The sequence below is a fragment of the Struthio camelus genome, chromosome 14 (assembly GCF_040807025.1).
Source record: "Struthio camelus isolate bStrCam1 chromosome 14, bStrCam1.hap1, whole genome shotgun sequence".
Classification (NCBI taxonomy): domain Eukaryota; kingdom Metazoa; phylum Chordata; class Aves; order Struthioniformes; family Struthionidae; genus Struthio; species Struthio camelus.
In genome coordinates this window covers 6,678,929-6,698,125 of record NC_090955.1, presented here as the reverse complement: position 1 = coordinate 6,698,125, position 19,197 = coordinate 6,678,929, and the positions used below count along the sequence as shown (strand labels likewise).

Genomic DNA, 19,197 nt, shown 5'->3' with positions numbered 1-19,197 from the left:
GCTCTGCATCTTTTTGGAGGGCAGCCAGCCTGCTGCGCTCCCATACGCTGTCTAAATGGACCACCAGACTCTGCTCGGTCTGCTCCTAACATTGCTTTCTCAGGCAGGTGAGAGGTAGTGTTGGGCTCCAACAGGAGACAAAACCATCTGGGCAATTGTGGCCAGGGATGCATCTCTCCTGGGCATCCACAGCTAACAAAAGGGGAGCTGAGAAATGGTCAGTCACTGCTCACTTGTAATAAAAAATTTTTTTTGTCTTAGACACAAAATATTTTTCTCCGACATCATGCAACTGAAAATCAGATCTACAGGCCAGATCTCAGCTCCCACTAGGATTTGAGGTTAAACATGAGCATTGGGGCTTAGGTGCCGACTCCAAGCTAAGGCATAATCGTGCAAATGTTACAGCAAGTTGAACTTGGTGGAAAAACTAGTGTACTCTTTAGTTCTTTGAGCAGCGATAGACTAATCTTGTGCTCTGAGTTAACTAAGAACTTAGCAATTAATCTATCTTGCTAAAATAGGAACTGTCAAGTTTCCGTGGAGCCTCTGTGGCATTTCTGCTGAAAAGTGGTACAGGGAAATGCATCTTCCCTAGTTACAGAAGTCAGTCAAAACCTCTGATATGATCTCATAAAAGGAAGAAGTTCAGGCATAACCTCCAGATTTGAAAGCTCATAGAGACCAACTTTGGGTGATGGCCCTAATGGTACATACAGGATCGTTAAATGAGGGGTCTGACACCGTTGTGTGGAGCTGAAAGCTGTCTGGCAACTACAGCTGCCCTTTTCCACCCTGTAACTGGTAAACTGTTCTCATGCAAAAGAATAGAAAATTGCTCAATGTGCTGAAGGCTTCATCCAAAGCATATTGGCTTTAAAAGCCCATCCCAAAACTTTGGCTTCAGAGGAATTTGGAGTAGACTCATCCCAAGTAATTTTCACTTTGAATGCTGGAAAACAAAATCATTTTCAATAAACATACAAATCACCTGAAAATACGGATACTGAGTCCTGGACTAATACCGGCAACTGAAAATAACATGGAAATGATATTCTTGATAGGATAGGAGCATTTTTCTTGAGTGAGACCTGCAATCATGAGTAATCTAAAAATTGCAAATAGATTTTCTCCTGTTGAGAGGGAAGTGAACAAAATACTGAAAAGAGTATGACAGATTCACCATTGCCTTGGGGAAAAACAGAGGCGCTGGAGCTCTCTGAATCTTTCCCCAGACAGCGATGCCCACTTAAAGACTACCAGGTCTCTCTTGCATATATTACCTCTTTTTAAAAAACAAACAAACAAAACAAAACCCAACCCTTTTCTGCGGAAAAAGTAGAGGGGTCAAATATTTGGGTCCTTTGGCAGCCTATTGAGCCGAAGAAGTACTTCTTGCAAGCTCCCCTGGGCATGGCTAGATGGGTTGTCCCTGAAGCTGGCAATGCTCGGAGGGGCTTGGCCCTGCTCCATCTTGCACAATCCCTGAAAGCAAAGGGCAGAGCAATGTCAGAAGATGCCCAAAGCAGCCTGCTTGTTGCAGCTGTTTTCCAGCAATACTCGCTTTGCACCCAGCAAGGGCAGCCCCACGGGCTGTTTGGCCTATCCAGGAACGTTCCCTTCCAGTAAGCCTCTCATGAGAGGAAGGGTTGTTTAGAAAACCCAGAGTGATTTTTGCTTCCCCTTTTCCACACAAAAACATACTGTGTGTTTGTCATAAGCCCTCAGCAGGATGAAATACCTGGTGGGTAGAGGGTATTGGAGAAGAGGCGGGCTGGGGCTGGGATCTGTGAGAAGGCATGCATCACTTGGAGAAGGCCTTACTGGACCAGGAAAACCCCAAAGTGACCCAAATGCCAGTGCCAGGAGAGCGTGAAGGGCCCTAGAGTTTGGGTGTTATGCTGCAATATAACCTAGCTGCCTGAGTCAGGGATTGCACTAAGCCATCTGCTGCAACTTTGGAAAGGCATTTTCAAAGCTGTGGAGACGAAGACTTTATGAGTTGTTATTAGCTGCATCACAAATAAGGAGCTGGTGCGAAAGGATTTATTTAAAATGCAAAATTCTGCCTTAACCCTGTGCTTTGGAAAGCCTTATTGATGGCAGGGATAAATTTACCTTAATTAAGTTTCATTCCCACCTTTTCGACCATAGAGGCCTGGTGGCCATTCTGGAAGCGGGACTTTGCCTTATCTTCTAAGTTCAGAATGCATAGGACCTAGGGCTCTTGCAGAAAACCCTGATTTCATTCTCTCTATATTTACTTGGGGACAGGCTAAGGAAGGAGCTAAGATCCTGACCTGCAGTTACATCAGCTTATTCAGCTTCAGCAGCCAGAGCACGTGGCTATTAGTAATCTAGTGAAAAATGTAACAACACTTGCTTAAAAATAAACAGCCCACTCAAAAAAAGGAAGTTACAATAAATAAACTGCATGAGAGGTAGCAATAAAAAAAATTTGTAGCTGGAGTCATAATTGGCCTTAGAAACAAATGCCTTAAAAGCAGGAGGCACTGAATGTCTTCCTCCCAAAATGTTGCCATTGACATTTCCCCAACTGGAAGAGAGCAAGTGCTCCCAAGACTGCATGCCATGGAAGAAGACATCACTGTGTTAAGAGACGCTCCAGTGCTTCTGCCCACACAACTTCCTTTCTTCAAGTCACGCTGTTGAGAGAAAATTTTTTCCTTCCACTTGCTCAATAGAGCACAGTGAGCTCATAAGCAGGAGACTTCAACTTTCAAATTTGACCTCGACCGAGATCTGATTTCCCTCTTTATTTTTGTTTTCTTCAGCAGCTTCCATGAACTGAGCTGCACTCTGTTAAGCTAATCTTTGCCAGCTTTCACTCCTACTTGTCTGGAAAAGTTGTTACGAGTGGCTTTGATCGGCCTGTGGGTAATCCCAGACAATCGGGGTCTCACCTGGTAAGACTGGGACTGAAGAAAGTGGTGCTTACACTTCCTTTTTGATCATTTTGTACAATTTCAGCTCAAAAAACAATTGCTTATCAAGTACTCTAAGATATCATGGTAAAAGCAAAGAAACTCCCATCCTCTTAGCATCACCGTTACCAGAAGAGAAGACAATTCTCTATTGCCAAGGAAGGGGACAGCCCAGAGGCTCTGCAGACCCCAGTGCAACCATGGCAAGTGCCAGCCTAGTAGCTCTGTCCTGACAGATCTTCGTACAAATTCCTAGGAGAGATGCTCTTAACTGCAACATCCACCACATCTTGCAGAGGGATTATCCTCCCACGTGTGTTGATATTGTTCTTCAGTAGGAGTACATTTTTATTGTGTGGGTAGAGTTAGATGAAAATAATGAGTCAATGGCCTCACATTTTTAAACAGATGGTTGAGATTTCACTTTTGATTTCAGTCAGCTTCTGTGCTTCGGTGCCTCTGTGTTTGGGACTGAGTGCTTGGTAGTGCACCTGTAGGGAAGATGTAGGTTTAAAATAAGTTTGGATACAGATCAGGGAGTAATGGTATCTTACTGCAGAAAGCCTTCCACTGGCTCTAATGAGCTGTTTTTTCGGTGATGTGGCCCTTCAAGGAGAGGAGGTGTCTGGTTACGGTCATACAAAGGACTTGATAAAGAATACAACTCCGCCTTGAAAATGACTTGGGCTCCCTACCTGGCCTCACACCCCAGATGGACAGCTATGTCCACGTTTCAAGGAAAGTACTGGAGAGGCAATGATCCATCCTTTTGCAGAGGTACTGTTGTTAGATTTTCTTGCACATCTTCATCTCTTTCAAACAGTAATACTCTTACTCATGTTGAATAGTGCCTCCCTGAGGAAATAATCCTAGTGACTTCAGTAGGACTACTCATGGTAGACACAAATATTCATCATGAGTAAACAGCTATACGTGCGTGATAGGACATATGAAGTTGTTCAGAGTCTATAGTTTGCAAGCCCATGGGCAATGCTAGGGATACATACATATTAGTGCAAAATTCGAGGTAAGTATCCTTAGGGTTGTGCTTAAATTCTGCCCAGTTAAACATGAAGACGTATTAGTGATTCAAGTTTGAAGGATTTCTTTTCCTCTGCTCTAACCTAGTTGTCTTCCCGTTGTTGTCTGGGTTGCACTGGCTGAACTTGAAAAGCTAAGAGTGGAAGCTCCTACACGTGCAAAAAAACCTGATTCTGTATCTGAATTCGTGCTAGGAAGCATTCATACTGGCAGCAATGGGCTGGCCCCCTACACTCCTGGCTTCCTGGCACTGATAACATCCAGGCTCCGAGCATAACAAGCAGCAACTGGGTAACGTGGAGTTGGCATTACACTCATCTGATGTCATGGCTCTGATCAGCTTTGAAGACACAGGGTAAAACTGATCTCAATCTTAGCTGCTCAAAGGGTCCAGATGGGTCCTGCAGGCTCCGTGCGAGACTGGCACCACTGTGGGAAAGTGCCATCACAGGGTTAGACAGCTAACTTTTGGACGGCCAAAGTGGAGGTCCCATCTGTAATGACAGTCGCACAGATGCCTTTAAGTAACTGGAAAAATAAAGTCCCAAGGCAAATCAGGGCAATGCCATTTAGATAATCCAAGCAGACAATGTATATTAGATGGGAGAAATGAAAGCCACAGTAGTAATGAGCAAAATAAATCTACCTGCAGTGCATGAAGACTAGAAACGTTTATCAATCATGTTGAAATAATTAGTTTTACGTCGATTTATCTTGATTCTAGAGAGTATATTTGTAGCTTTCTGTGTTGGTTGTGTAGCAAAAGGCCTTGAAAGACAGCTGCGTGGCATCCTGGGCCCATACAATAGAAAGGTCCATGTGCCGCAAAGGGCTCCAGGGCAGAGATGTTGAGATGCCAAATATGGCAGCTCTCAATGGGAGGCATGCCCCAAAAGCACAGCTTCTGGAGTTCTCCCGCACCCAGTTTGCAGGTATTGTGATAATTCCCACTCTTGCTGTGTGGCTGGAGATGGTTCCAAAGAAGCCGGGAGCAGGGGAAAGGAAAAATATTTTTATGGGAATGGAAAAATCCTGTTGCCTATGCCTCCTCCAAAGGAGCCTGGAGGTGGGGAGGGTGCTTTGAGTGGCATTCATCAATGCTGCCAGTCCCATGTAGTTCGCGTAGGAAGTTTCTCACTGTTAGAGTCTGCAGGGGTGTTTCTTCCCCCTTGATGACCTAATTTTGGTGAGTGAGCAACCATTTGGAAAGACTTTCCTGCCTGACTTTCCGACCCGTGCTCGAGCCAGCAGGAACCAGAGCCCATGTTCAGAGCTCTTCCCTGGCTCGCTGGCTGCCTGGGGGACACGTGTTCAGCTGCCCCGGCAGTTCTTTGGCCATTGGTTAAGGACCACGCTTAATGGACAGAATGTGACAACGTTGCTAGAAGAAACAAGTCCTTAGAATATACAGCAGCCTAATGCAGGCTTTAGACCCCACTGTGGGCAACTGTATGTGGTTTATTGGATTTTAGTAGAGTTGTTCCAAAAGCAAGCAGCATTTTTATACAAGGCACATGATTTTCCTTTCGAGAAAAAAAAAATGTTTACAGGATAGAGCTGCATTGCCTCATCAGTCAATGCATCCTGGATATTTTTATTTTTGTGATTACTTATTCAACACGTGTTTGAATCATATGACTTCCACCCCTTTATAAGAATTTATCTACTGGGAGCATTTTTAAGAGTGAATTGTCAGTCAGGTGCATACCAGACACGCAATAAATATTTTTTTTTCTCTGCTCCCTAGCCTAGTTCTCTGGAATTCCCCTCAGCTACTTTCTCATTTTTAATGCTCCCTTTCCAGTAGAAGACAGCGGGCCCAGAGTCTTCTCACTGGCCAAGGAATATATTCAGTGCAGTACTGCTGCAGGCTACTTGCTTAGCAGCTCTGATCCATCTACAGCACAGCTGAATGTCCTCTGCTTTCCCTAGTGGGAGACTTTCAGCGCTTCCTGTATTTTTTCATCCAGTCTATTCTCGTTTTGTGCTGGAGGGCTCCCCTCAAACCTTGGATGGATCAAAAACCTGACAGCACCAGGCAGTGCTACTGAACTGAGCTTTTTTAGGGAGGTTTACCATTCGGCTTTGCTTGAGTAACAAAGGAAGGGAAAATCAAACAGACAAGTCAGGAGCATGCAGTTGTAAGCGGTGACATGGACAGAGGACAGACCTTGGACTTCCCCTTTCCCACCTGCATGGCGACTTCTCCTCGCATGGCTGTTCCCACTGTGCAGCAGGCGCTCCTTGCTGCTGTTTGATTCGGATGTCTTTTGTTTGTGTGTTCTTGTGCCACGTCTGTACGGAGATGTGAGGAAGCAGGCAATATTGAAATTGCCTCCTAATGCTAAAACTGTCTTCTAATGCTGACCAGAAATACATGCGCTTGCATAGTTTTAAGACATTTCTCCCCTCGCTACGATAATGCAATTACTTATAGGAATCCAGGCCAGAGTTTGGAGAAAAGAAATAGCTGTTTGGTTTTCCCACACTTGTTTATTCACTTATAATATATCTAAATATTATCATGAGCATAATGGATGCGCAAGAATGATGAATCAACGTAAAGAATAAGCATGGGGGTGGTGTGACACTTTGCAGGAGCAGCTTGACGTTTGGTGGCTTAAGCAAGACATGCTGCATGAGATGTTCAGAAATTCCACTGTAATACTGTATCTAGAATATATGATCTTGCATGTTTGCTCTGGTTAGCTAGACGTGGACCACTTTTTTTGGCCTTTCTGTGCACTGACATCATAGGCCATCATAGCTGCTGGCATTGGTGCCTGTGTCACATGAATTGTATGAAAACAGGGCAACATCTGGCAGTGAACACTTCAGGCTCCCGATCAGAAAATAGAGTGTAAAGAGGAAACGTGGTGGTTTTGTTGTCTCCCGAGTGCTTTAAAAGAAACAGACACTCAAGCACAAAACTATTTCTTAATGAGACCTACATGATCTTTCCAGTATTAACAGTTTGCAGTGAGCTCAGACAGCATCTCCCCTGAGTGCTGATGAGGTTTCAAATGCATCCGGAGTCAGCAAAGGCCTAACCCGGCTGCTGAAATCCCTGGCAAAACCCAACGCGCTTGCAAAAGGAGTCAATGGCCCCAAGAGCTGCCAGACAGGAAAATGCTTAAGTTCATGACAACGTTTAAGTTCGTGCTTAGTCACACAATTGAAACCACTGGAATACAGCCCACTTGTAAGGGTTCAGCATACGGTCATGTCCTTTTCTGTGCATTTGGATGGGCCGCTGAATTTCAGCGGTAATGTACCAGCCAGGCAAGAATCCTGTTTGCTCACCGTTAACGAAGCAGGATGTGCAGAGCTAGCCGGGCCTGCAACTTCCCAATCATTATAAGGAGGTATGATTGCATATTTACATTTGCTGATGATGCTGATGTTTTTAAGAAGGTATAGAGGCTTTTACATAACTTTCAGCTGGAACATGACGTCACCAACGCTCCCTCTTGGCTTGCGCAGCAATTCTGATTGCCTGCAATGCTTATTAATAGCGTTGCTAACATCAATGAAAGCTTTATGAGCACTTCAGATATACAGAAGGTATAACTTTTGCCACGTTCATTAGTCATATCTAGAAGTTATAAATAACATATTTTTGTTTTCTACCTGAGACGACTTTTTGCCACCTCCAGAGGCCCTTTTCCTCGGCCTTTTAAAGCAGCACCCAGCAGCTCTGACATCTCTGATGCACGCAGCAGAAGAATTTGGGGCTGAAGGACAGGTAGCTACACAGTGCTGCTTGGGTGCCGGGAGATAGACAGGTAGATGTATTGGAGCTCCAACCTGACACGTCGCGCTCTCTCCATTTCTGTCAAGGATAGCCCACGTGAACACGAGCAGGGCTATTCGCTACCAGCTAACTCTGGCTGCACGTCACTAACACTTAAGAAGTAGTCTTAGCATGCTGCTGAGCAAAGCTTTTCGGCGTTGCAGATAACTTTGGCTTGAGGCCTGCTGTGCGATGACTTATTATGGAAATCACCAGAGGGTATTTCCTCCGTTCTCCCACAACGGTACAGATTGTACTTCTTAAAATTCCATTTTGCCATAGTAATGGCATTAGCTTCTGGGAGAGCAGACAACACGAGCTCCAGCTCTGCCTTTCTTATTCACCAGCTCCTCGGAGGGAAGGCAACTCACTTTAGCCATACCCGTGAAAGCTACCGTGCCAAATGACTGAGGCCGTTTGAAGCAATTTGAATACCCTGTTCTCCTACGCTGTGTCATCGAGCAGGGTGTGGAAGGCTGAGCCACATGAATATTCATGTGTTCTAGTCACTTAGCTGTGCAAAATTTGGTCCAGGCTGTGCTACCCTTTACCAAGTCTGCTGATACAGAAAGCAGTCCTGGTATCGGTGCTTCTCAAAGATCTGCCGTAACGAACCCTAAGCGCTATGCACTTAGTGAGGTTGATGTACTCCTAAGGTTTCAAACGCAGTGCCGGTCACGAGGACGGTAGGGCAGGAACCAACCACCTCGCTCTCGGCACTGTCTTCGTGCCTCTGCAGAAAACACCACGAAAAGCAAAGCTCAGCCCAAAGGGCTGGAGGGGGGTCCAAAGGCACCCTTGCCGAAGCAGCATCCAGGGTGGGACGTTGAACGCTGCTCCCACGTTTGGGTGTCCCAGTGTTAGTCTCCAGAGGGGCCCAAGCCGAGCTGAGGTGTGCGCTGTGCCCTCTTCACAGGCCAAAATTTGTAGTAACAAGTGCTGGATAAACACTGAACCCCCTCCCACCCCCCCAACCCCCCCCCCCAAAAAAAAAAAAAAAAGCTGAGGGAAAGAGCTGATGGAGGGATGCAAATAGATAGACAAACCTGATGAGGAAGCAGAGACATGTTGCCGGTTAACGTGATGGGCAGTTGCCTCATCTTCGGCTTCTCACATGCATATATTTGAAGAAAACATTCAAATTTGTGCCTGGAATTACACTGAGGGAAGGGACATCCTCTCTTTGTGGCAATACGAGGACTTTCACGGGGATTTCAGCACCTCGAAAGCAGTTCTTCAGGAAATGCCTGTGACTGAAGGCAACCAGGCCATGGGGCTGGCACAGATGCGCATTTAGCATGTCAGGTGGAGTTACAAGCCCTTCAGCTTTCTTTTCTTTTTCAACAAAGGCTCTTGCCCGTAAGGAAAAAACCCTCTGGTAAATTATTTATTCCAGGTAGACGGAGGCAGTGGCACAGCCTTGTATTGCCTCTTGTCAGATCAAATAGCAACCTGCTGAGAGAAGAAGAGAGAGAAAGCATATTAAATCTCTGTGGTTTTTTTCTGCAGTAGACACGCATTATGAGTAAGGCACTTATCGATCACTCAAAAAGAGCTCTGAAAAATCTCTTTTTTTGTACAGGCAATTTTGATCTCCACTATCTATGGTTTTGACCCTTTTTGCTACCAATTATTTCTGTATAATACAGACTTAAAATACTTACCACACTGTTTTGCTAGCTGAGAGCATCCATTCTAGACGTCCACGAGTGTGAAAGGCAACACAAATTCAGCAAATTGGCCCTTATCCTTTAATTCCTCTTCTTTAAAAAACACACAAACCTCAGCAGGCCTTATGCACCAAAGAGGTTTTTTTTAGCTTAGTATTTCTGCTTCTCTTGCTGCTTAGTTTGAAGACAAACCTTTTAGGTGGTGACATAGAAATGAATTGTGGTAGAAATACTGAAAATGAGATAAACCAAAAGGGATTTTGACTTCTGGTGGGGAATGAGTATCTTAGAGTATTTTGGGAGGGTTTGTGTGGGAGGCTGGATGTGAATCAGAAATATGAGGGTCTTAGTTTTTGTGCTTTTTGTGACTGCTAACTACTGATACTTATATTTTTAGTGTATAATCATGAATTCTTAAAGAAAAAAGAAAAAAAAAGTCTTGTTCTCACCAAATAACACTTGAAACAAAACCCCTCTCAAAGGACAGATGATGCACACAAAGCATTCACAGGACTATATCGAAATAGAAAGCTTCAGAAAGTTTTTGCTGAAAAATCTGTGCTTTTCCATCCCAAACTGTTATCGGATCGCGAGGAAACAAAACAAACACCTTCTCCTTAAATCGGTAAGATTACGTGCGTTTTGCAAAAAGGGCTGTGATTTTGGTCTCACCTTCTATAACTGGGTTTTCAGGAACAAATGTAGACCTAAGTGTTGTTGATGTTAACGTGACGCAGTTTTTCTGGGAAGAGGAGAACGAGGCAGGTGAGACCAGGACTCGCGGAGGCGAGGGGGCCGCGGCCGCTGGCGTCGGCACGCGGCCGGGCAGGACCAGCCCTGGCGCCGCCGACTCTGCTCCTCGTTTCTCCATGCGCTTTGCTCCCTGTTCAGGCAGTTCTTACGTGTCTGTACAGGTCGTAGTGGTCTAAAGATAGCAGTGAAAAATCGGTAGGGGTGGACAGTTCCCTTCTGTTTTTAAATAGGTCTAGTTAAACCAGTGCCAATGCTTAGTCTGAATGAATTTAAACCGATTAACCCTATAATTGGTTCCACTGGCAATGCACTAAATTATATGAAAGGAGCATAAGTGAGAGATTAACCTGGTTTATGTACATCTGCTTCGGCCTTTGCACCAGCTTAGTTAACTGGATTTGTAATGCCGTGCTGGCCACGTAGTGCTGCCCTCGCAGACTTCATTCCATATATTTTTACTGAGTTTTAAATGGTTGCTCCCAGTCTTGGATTTGTTTTTCTCAAAGTGGCAGTTCTTCGAGTCATGTTAGTTTAGGAGGATCTTAGCTTTTGTTTGAAAAAAAGGGCAACTTCCTCCTCCTCAGCTTGCGAGTGCACCAGAATACCCAAGGGTAACAGTGTGTCGGTGGTTGGGAGATGTTCTGGGAGCCTGTTAGATCCTCCTCTCCAGACCATGGGTAAAGGTGAAAATCCTCAGGCCTCTCTTCTCTGTCCTGCAACTCCCTTCCCTGAGGCCCTCCCCGGACCAGGGATGATCCTCTGCAATCTGCCACCCTGGATGGGTGGTTGTGACATCCTCTTTTGGCATCTAGGAACATTCGCCTTGTCCTGCTAGCTCGGTCTCTAAAGTGGGAGTCATGAAAGCTGTTCTCCTGGTGAAAAACCAGAGGGAAGGACCTAATCCCTGACCAAGGACTTATTTTTTCCCTAAAGCAAAGTCAGAATGACATTGCTGTTGCAGCTTCTGTTTGCGCCACTGCTGCTGTTGCTAACCAGTGTCATGGGTTAGTGTCTGCAAAGAGGAACGTGTGAAAATCAAAACAAGGACATTGAACAACAGAGATTGTCTAGTTCCCCCTTGATTTCTTCTGTTGCTTATCCATTTAGTGTGGAAAAATTTGGCACAGACGAAGAAAGAAAGGACTAGGAGTCAGTGTGTGATTCATTAAATACAGTTCATGTAGGAGCCCCAGCTGTAGAATTAATCACCTTCAATTCTGTTGATAAAACCATACTGGAAAAGACAGTGTTTTAGACTTTGAGTGTCCAAACTGATGAAATGATCTTAGAAAATACACTTTAAAATAGAAAGCATACTTTAAAATATGAATTCTGTTCATTTCTCTTGGGGTATTCATCTAACTAGGGGTCCCATTTTTGGTCTGAGAACTAAAACCTTTTTCTAAGGGAAGCAGATGCAAAATTTGCAATTAAATCATCAGACGTGGCAACATCTTGTGTGTGGTGGCTCCGGAGAGCAAGGCTGTCCCGCTGAGACATGGGGTGGGCTGGCTACTTATTCTCTTTCATAAATTCATTTTTGGATTGCCTCACAAAACAGCTGGTTGCTTCTGGCTGTCTAGCAAACCCCTGCACGCAACCTAGCAGCGCAAAGCGGTTATCTCACGGCATGCGGCTGCTGCTTTTCGTGTATGTCAGAGATACGCTGTGGGCCATTCTCGTGACAATCAGGCCAAACGGTAATTCCTTGAAAAAACTGTAACTGGTATATGCACAGCAGAGCTTCCTCGGAGGGCGGCGGTTAAATTCCCACGGGTTTGATCCCTCTCGGACGTTGTCCGTCCTGAACGGGAGCAGGATTTCCTTGCCATGCCGCTCGGAGCTGGTGTGCGTTGCAGAGTTTAAGCTGAGGGCCAGGTCCAGGTACCTAAGTGGGGAGAAGTTTGTTTGGTTTTCCTGGGCGCAGGGAGCGCGGAGAAGGAAACTGCTCGATTTGAACGCAGGAAGGATGAAAACTGCACCTTAGGGGAGGCAAAGCTAAACTCTGGGGTAGGCAGACACTGCAGTTAAAACCGGTATCAATGTGGGAGAGAATAAGTGGGAACCGAGAGACCGGGGGGAGCAGAGCCTGAAACGGGCATGCAGGCGGGTGGGCAGAGCCGGGGTGACGCCCAGGGCAGTGGAGGAGCGTGGTGGGAAGGAGCACGGATGACAGACTGGGGTCTGCAAAGAGATGGACGCGGTTGGATGAAAGCAAGTGGGACAAGGAATGAGGCTGAATTACGGAGAAGAGGGGCAGAGCAGGGCTCGCCGCTGAAGTCGACCTGGGGGAGCATAAGAGTTTAATTGAAGCGTTGGGGATGGGAGATTTTAGCTGCATGTTTGCAGCTGGCTGGGCACAGAAATGGGACAGGGTTGTTTGTCATCGTATGTGACTGTGCATGACACCATCTCTCCTTGGGTTCTCCTTGGGGAAGATCTAACTGAAATGCCACCTTTCTTTATTCAATGCTGAAAACTTTTAAACAAGTTGTCTGCCTTGCGCAGAGATACAGAATGATGATGACTTGCTGTGTTTTAGTCTGCAGGGTAAATTTGCAACCCTTTTCTTGGATTTCACGGTGTGCCACGCTGAGTATGAATGCAAGGGTCTGAGAACTTTCTTCAAAATTAGTCACATGCCTTTACTTTTTTGAATAGCAGCATTGACTGCTTCCCTCTCCCTTCAGATGAATGCACAAGCAGTTGGGAGAATCCTTTCAAACTGGGAACTCTGCTGAGTTGTGTCACAAATTTAGGCCTACTTATACAGCTAGTGACTTTTTTGGAATGGCCTGATGTAAATCAGAGATCCCCAAACTGTGCTTTGAGTAACATTAGTGATGGGAGAAGCGTTTTAAAACGGTACTTGTATGCCAGAAGAAGAAAAATACAAATTACGAGAATTGTAAGTGAGAATATCGCACTTGAGGGAATTGCAAAGAGTAATCATGGAAAAAAATAGCAGCTCTGCCCAATGTGCTTGCTGCATGTTAAATTCTGCACCACCCAGTATCTTAAAAATCATTGCTGAAATCACAGGAAACGTTGGGGCAGAGCGAGGAGCAGCTGCGTCTCCTGATAAACCTCGCTCCTCGGGGGCTGCGTGGCCAGACGGTGGCCTGCCATCTCCTCAACCTCTATTCTTCTTTCTCAAACTCAATGAGAATCGACTAATAAGCCAAACACACGTTTTAACAGCTTTAGCAATATCAGAGACGTCAGTTGAAACCTAATTCAAGAACACTGACCACATAGTGCATATCTCTGCGGCAGAGCTGATAGGAGCCAAGCTGATGGAGTAGCGCAGGGCTTTTGGTGGGATATGTTAGTTTGGGCAAAGAAGACAAAAGTGGCTTGACTGTATCTACTCGTACGCTGGTTCACAGCTAATTCATGGAGCAGGCTCTTCTCACCTTGCCCTTTGCAGTGCTAGGCTTTTTCTCAGGAAAATGGACGGAAGTTCCTCAAACCAGGACAGTTGTTTCTTTTACCGGCTCTAGCTCTGCTCCTCAAACAGAAGGCGAGCGCTCCCTGCCTCACCTTCTTCCCCCACTCATTTGTGATCTGCTGTCAGGACTTTGCTTTTCCTAACGGGTTGTAGCGCTGGAGAGGTGCGCACCACTAAAGCACGCCACGGGGACTGCACCAGGGAAATGTTGAACCTTAGGCTGGAAAAAACTTTTCTGACTCTGGCAGAGCATTTCTAATATTGATTTATGTGACATGATTGCATGAACATTTGTGCTTGAAATCGCAAACAAGCTAGGCTCCGCTACTGCCCCTTTCTTGATGGAAGCAGGAGGAAGGGAATGACTTCATTTTGATTTAACGTACCAGTGGGGAAAACACTGGAATGTTTTATGCAATACTGGTATCCATGATGCAAAAGAGATATTGAAAATTTGGAAAAGTCATTCTAGGACTGGAAAAAGGGCCTTCAGTGAGAGATTTAAGGAACTAAATCTGCTGAGTCTATCAAAAAGACCTAGCTATAGGCCTGGTGAATACATCATGGTGAATAAGTACTTTCGTGGTAGACAGTAACAGCTCCTTACCGGTTAGCTGCTCCAGCAGGGAAGCTGTAGAAAAGCAGAAGGAAGTTAAAACAAAAAGCAGGTTGAAAGTTAAACCCTAACTGAAATTAGGGGTCAGACACACATACCTATCTGTGAAGGTGTTTAAACGTGGGAATAAATTGCCAAGGGCAAATGCAGGTGTTCCTTTGCTTAATCCGGATCAAGGAAGGCTGCCTATCTTGTAGGTATGCCGTAGCCAAACGCAGTGTGTTGGGCTCAGCACAGGAGTAAGAGGGCTCTGGGCCTTGGCTGGTAGAAGTGTCCTTTTGGCATCGCGAACCTGTTAGTATTGAAACACGTCCTTTAGCTTTGGTGTATCCCCAAAGAGTCTGAAAGCTTGAAATGTCATGTTATGACGTGACACGGAGATTTCACCAAGAGCCTTTTTGAAAAGCTGTTTTTTCCACACCCGAGGAGGAATAAGTAACTGCGACCCTGAGTTATCCCTGTTACGGCAGATCGAGGAGGAAACACCCAACTCTCCCTCCAGCAGCACAGGGTCTTTCTTTTTTCACGTGCGCTGCACTGAGACGGCTTGTATTGCTAGATGCTACTCTGTGACTCTGGGAAGGAGTTAACCAAACAAATACAGACGGATGCATGAATATTTAATTCCATTGAGGGAGGAAAAAAAAAGGAGGGGAACAAAGAAAAGAAATGTGGACAAATGGAATATTATCATCACGGGAACAAACTAACACATGGTTGTCTTTACTAGAGATGTTTGTTTTATTCTGGCTCTGATTTGTATTAAACCATCCTTGAATGCAAGGCCAGTTTCAGGCAATCGGAAGACCAGATCGTTGCCCTCCCAACGGTCCGTAACTCTGACTACGTGAATGGTCACTGAGGAAACCCGACTTTACCTGGTGGAGGGTGTCTGAGGCTTGTTCATAGATCACTGCCTCTAGAGGAGTGACAACGTTACGGAAATCCTTCACGTTCGTAGGGTAATGCCCATAATACAAACACTGGATTAAAGTCCAGGTTCTGCCGCTGAGTTGATGTTTGATAAATAACCTCTCTGCGTTTTGCTTCTCGCTTTGTTAGACGGAATAATCGTTCTTACCTGCCTCCCTAAAGCAATTTGAGAGCCATGCCTGAAAAACACTCAGCTTTGAATAGCTGCACACAAGTCCACGTGTCAATAGTTTATTCACCTCACCTTTAATTTCACCTAATCCGTGTTTTGTATTTTGGTTGTAATTTAATTTCCTTCATTTTTATAGCAATCCAACGGCAATACTGTCGTAATGGAACTCGCCTTTGAGCATCATGTTTGTTTTGGGGCGTGCTTATGTATAAACATCCTGCGTAGGCACAGGGGAAGTATTGTTCTTTAACTCTGACAGATAAACTCTAAAAAACTTATAAAACGAAACGGCATCTGCTTTTACGAGCAGAGAGCTTTATGTGATCCAGTAAGACAGCGTGAAGATGCTGATTAGCCAGATTCAATGAGGAATTGCCTCTGCTTGAGCGGAGAAGGCCAACTTTGCATGGCAGCAAAGAGGAGGGATGGAGAAACTAAATAAAAGCTTTCTGATCCGACAAAAAGCAGCTCAGCTTTCTGTCCTTTCACGAACCCTACCCACCAGCCCTACTCAGGCTGCTATATCTCAAGTAGAGTAGCGTTGCCTAGAACATATATTGGCATGCTAGATCTTAGCTCTTTAGAAGTAGCGCTATAATTAAAGCAGAGCTGAAAGCTCGTAAGCTGTTTATTTCAAACAGCAGAAGAGAATGTCTCATTTTTACACCTGGAAAAACAGAAGTAAACTCGTTACAAACAGAAGAGTCCTGCTGCCCACTCCTCGCGTCAAATGATGTAGCATCTCTTCACTCGTGAAAGTTCATCAGAAACTGTACCTAACTCAAGGAGTCACAGCGGCTCAGGCTGTAAGTCTGTTTTAGCGATGGGGTTTTCATATGTTGTTTTTATTTTTATTATTTTTTTTGCCAAAAGCATTGTTAGCAAGCCTCCTGCTCTGTGAAGCTATTCCAGCCATCTGCCCATGTGGGCTCAAAAGAACATTCTTCAGGGCCTTATCCAAGTTGTCGTATCTGATTCATTTAAGTAATTACTCTTGCTGTTGAAGTCATTGCTCAGAGCTTGGCAGCTGAATAATAATCTGGGACCTAACGCTCAAATTCTTGCTGGGTTGTATTTCATCGAAACTTTCATTGCCTGAAGCGAGCAGAGTCCCTGCTTCTCCATGGGTTAGCAGTTTCTGGCGCACCACTGCGAACCCTGAAGCACTGGCTGGGATCAGAGGGAAAACTGTGCCACCGCACGCAACCCGGGTCGCTCTTCCCGGGCTGCTTCTGCAGCTGTGACCATTGCAAAGGACACGTGGAAAAGGCTCATCCTGTTTGCTGGACTTAGTGGTGGCACGCTGATATAACGGTAGTGCTGTGATTTCAGTGGCACTATTTGCTGCTGTTGAGGACTCCAGAGTTATTAGGCACAAGAGTGATCATCCCAACATCCTTGACCACAGTCTTGGGTCTTGTGCTATGACTTCCATTTAATGAAGCCAAAGCACCAAGGAAACGTCATCGCTTAAACGTCACAATTCCCCTCCGAACTAGAAATTTCCTGTCACCCTGGCGTTACAGAGGGTGAGAAGACAGGACAGCGCTGAGGAAGGTGACTTGCCCGCTGGCTCGTGAAGGGGAAAAGCCTAACAGTCAGCTGTCAAGCTGGAAACCCCCCTTTCCTTGGGAGCACGCAAAGGGGCCGGCCTGGGCCGGCAGCACCCCGTCCTTCAGCTCGCCGCTGCCGAGGTTCCCCGCGGCGTTTGCATCGCTGTATTCAGAGATCCTCTGCCCTTAGTTTCCTGGTTCTCCAGGAGCCAGCCTGGAAGACTAGGTAGCGTTTAAAAAACTGTGGCAAATAATCGAAACTCAGCTGGGTCTTAGCTGTTTAAGGAATTTTATTACACCGTTCTGACCAATGTTTATGAGCTTTTTGCCGATCTACAAAGGCACGTGCAGTTCGAAGGCAGAGCCTCTTAGTGCTGTAAATTTTAGTGCTGAGAACTTACCCTGAAAAACGCAACCCGTCCTGGGATGGGAATCCCCGTCACTTTTGTATTCGGCAAAATGAACTACAGCAAACGTCCCACCTTCTGCCACCTCCCCTTTTTCTCCGCTGTTGATTGATTGCGCTCAAAACCATCACATCCTTATTTGCTCAATATAATCCCTTCCTCTCCGTCTCAAATTAGCCTTGTCTGAGGCTAACGTTTGCGCCACAGTTTCACCGTGCTCCTGGATGTCCGCCTGTATGTGAATTTGACTCGACCCCTAGCCAGAACCACAGAATTTGCAAGGGTAAAATAAACCTCCCTTGGCCGCCGCGCTCTCGCTTAGCCGACTGCAGCGTGGCGGGCGCGGAAAACCCGGTTTCCCGCTGTCCTTTGCCGGCAGCTCCTGCGCTGGGCGCGCCGTGGGGCTGGCGAGAGGGGCTGCCCGTAGAGTTTCGGGGGGTTTGGTTGAACAGGAGCCTAGCTGAGCGCTTAAGAGAGCCAGGCCCCGGGCAGGCCGCCGCTCCGGTGCTGTGTTTCCCCGCTGTTACATCATACAGCAAAACACCGGAGTGACAGCACGAAGAGAGGGCGCTAATAACTAAACGAATTATTAATTATCAAGCCGCTTCCCTCCCTGGGGGGTCTGCAGCCCGCGCAGCCTTGTGCGGAGACGGGGGGGGGGCGGGGGGAAGCTAGCCAGCGCCGCGTGACGTCACGCGCCAGCGGCTCTCACGGCCTGGTGACGTGAGCCGTGACCTCATAGGCGGGGGCGGGGCGGCGGGCAGGTGCGCGGCCCGGGCGGGGCAGGGCAGGGGCGGCCCCGCCGCGCTCCCGGCTGGCAGCGGCGCCCCCGCCGCCTCCTGCCCGGCGCGGCGCGGCGCGGCGGGAGTTGTAGTGCGCAGCGGGCGGAGGCGGCCGGGCCGGCCCCGGGGCGGACTACAAGTCCCAGCGGGGCGGGCCGCGGCGCTGCGTGTGTGCGGGAGCGGCTCGGCGCTAACCTCGCTTGTCTCCTTCTCCCAGCGTGCGGCGACGATGCAGGCGGAGTCGGGGATCGTGCCGGACTTCGAGGTGGGCGAGGAGTTTCACGAGGAGCCCAAGACCTACTATGAGCTGAAGAGCCAGCCCTTGAAAAGCAGGTGCGTGAGGGCGGCCTGGCCCCGCTGCTGCCGTGCAGGGGCCCGGCCCGGGGCGAGGGCTCGGCGCAGGCCGCGGGGAGGAGGGGGCCGGCCGCAGCCCTGTGTCCGCCGGCTGCTTTACGGGCTGCTGAATCAGGCCGTTTGCAAACGCTGCTTTTTTTTTTTTTTTCCCCCCCTTCCTCCCTCCTTACACCAAAAAAAAAAAAAAAAAAAAAGGAAACATCCTATACAGCGGGAGCCATAAAAGCAGCCATTTAGCGAGTGCTTCCTGTGATAATAGCAGTTTTGTTCGGGGCGCGCTCGGGGGAGGGCCGGGCCCGAGCCGCGGCGCTGCCTTATGTAAAGGGCTTTGTGGGGCGCTGCCGGGCGTCGGCGTCGGCCCGGGCGGCGCGGAGCGGCGCGGAGCGGGGCGCGCTGCCGCCGCGGGCGGGCGGGTGGGTGCGGGCCGGCGCGCCGCTCCGCGCCCTCGTCCCCTAGGCAGGTGCAGGGCCGGATTTAGGATCGGAGCAGTGCGAAAGTCGGCAAAGTTGGTGCCAGGTTTCGTGTTCTTTATTTTTATTTATTTTTTCTCCCCCCCCCCCCCCCCCCCCCGACTTCGGGAGCGGCCGTGCTATTCGCAGTCACTTAGGGATTGAAAACTTCTGACTTAAGCACAGCAGTTTCTTCTTCCTACTGTATTTCCCCCCCCCCCGTCCCCCGGAGATAGGCGCTGTGTTCTTATCTGGAGCCGCTGCGTTACGTAGATATG

At 47.3% G+C, this 19,197-nt stretch overlaps 1 protein-coding gene across 16 annotated transcripts in view; it reads left to right on the top strand.

Annotated features, from left to right (window-relative positions):
* The first annotated feature begins 18,129 nt into the window (after positions 1–18,129).
* MITF (melanocyte inducing transcription factor) overlaps positions 18,130–19,197 on the top strand; it is a 112,114-nt gene continuing 111,046 nt past the window's right edge. For 4 of the 16 annotated variants that reach the window (XM_068907022.1, XM_068907014.1, XM_068907011.1 and 1 more), the window contains exon 1: positions 18,181–18,449. In XM_068907022.1, coding sequence (XP_068763123.1) covers positions 18,346–18,449 — 104 coding nt within the window. In that variant the 5' untranslated portion in view covers positions 18,181–18,345. Of the gene's footprint in view, positions 18,450–19,197 lie in introns of all 16 variants that reach the window. The other 12 variants (XM_068907016.1, XM_068907008.1, XM_068907007.1 and 9 more) reach the window with 7 other exon arrangements.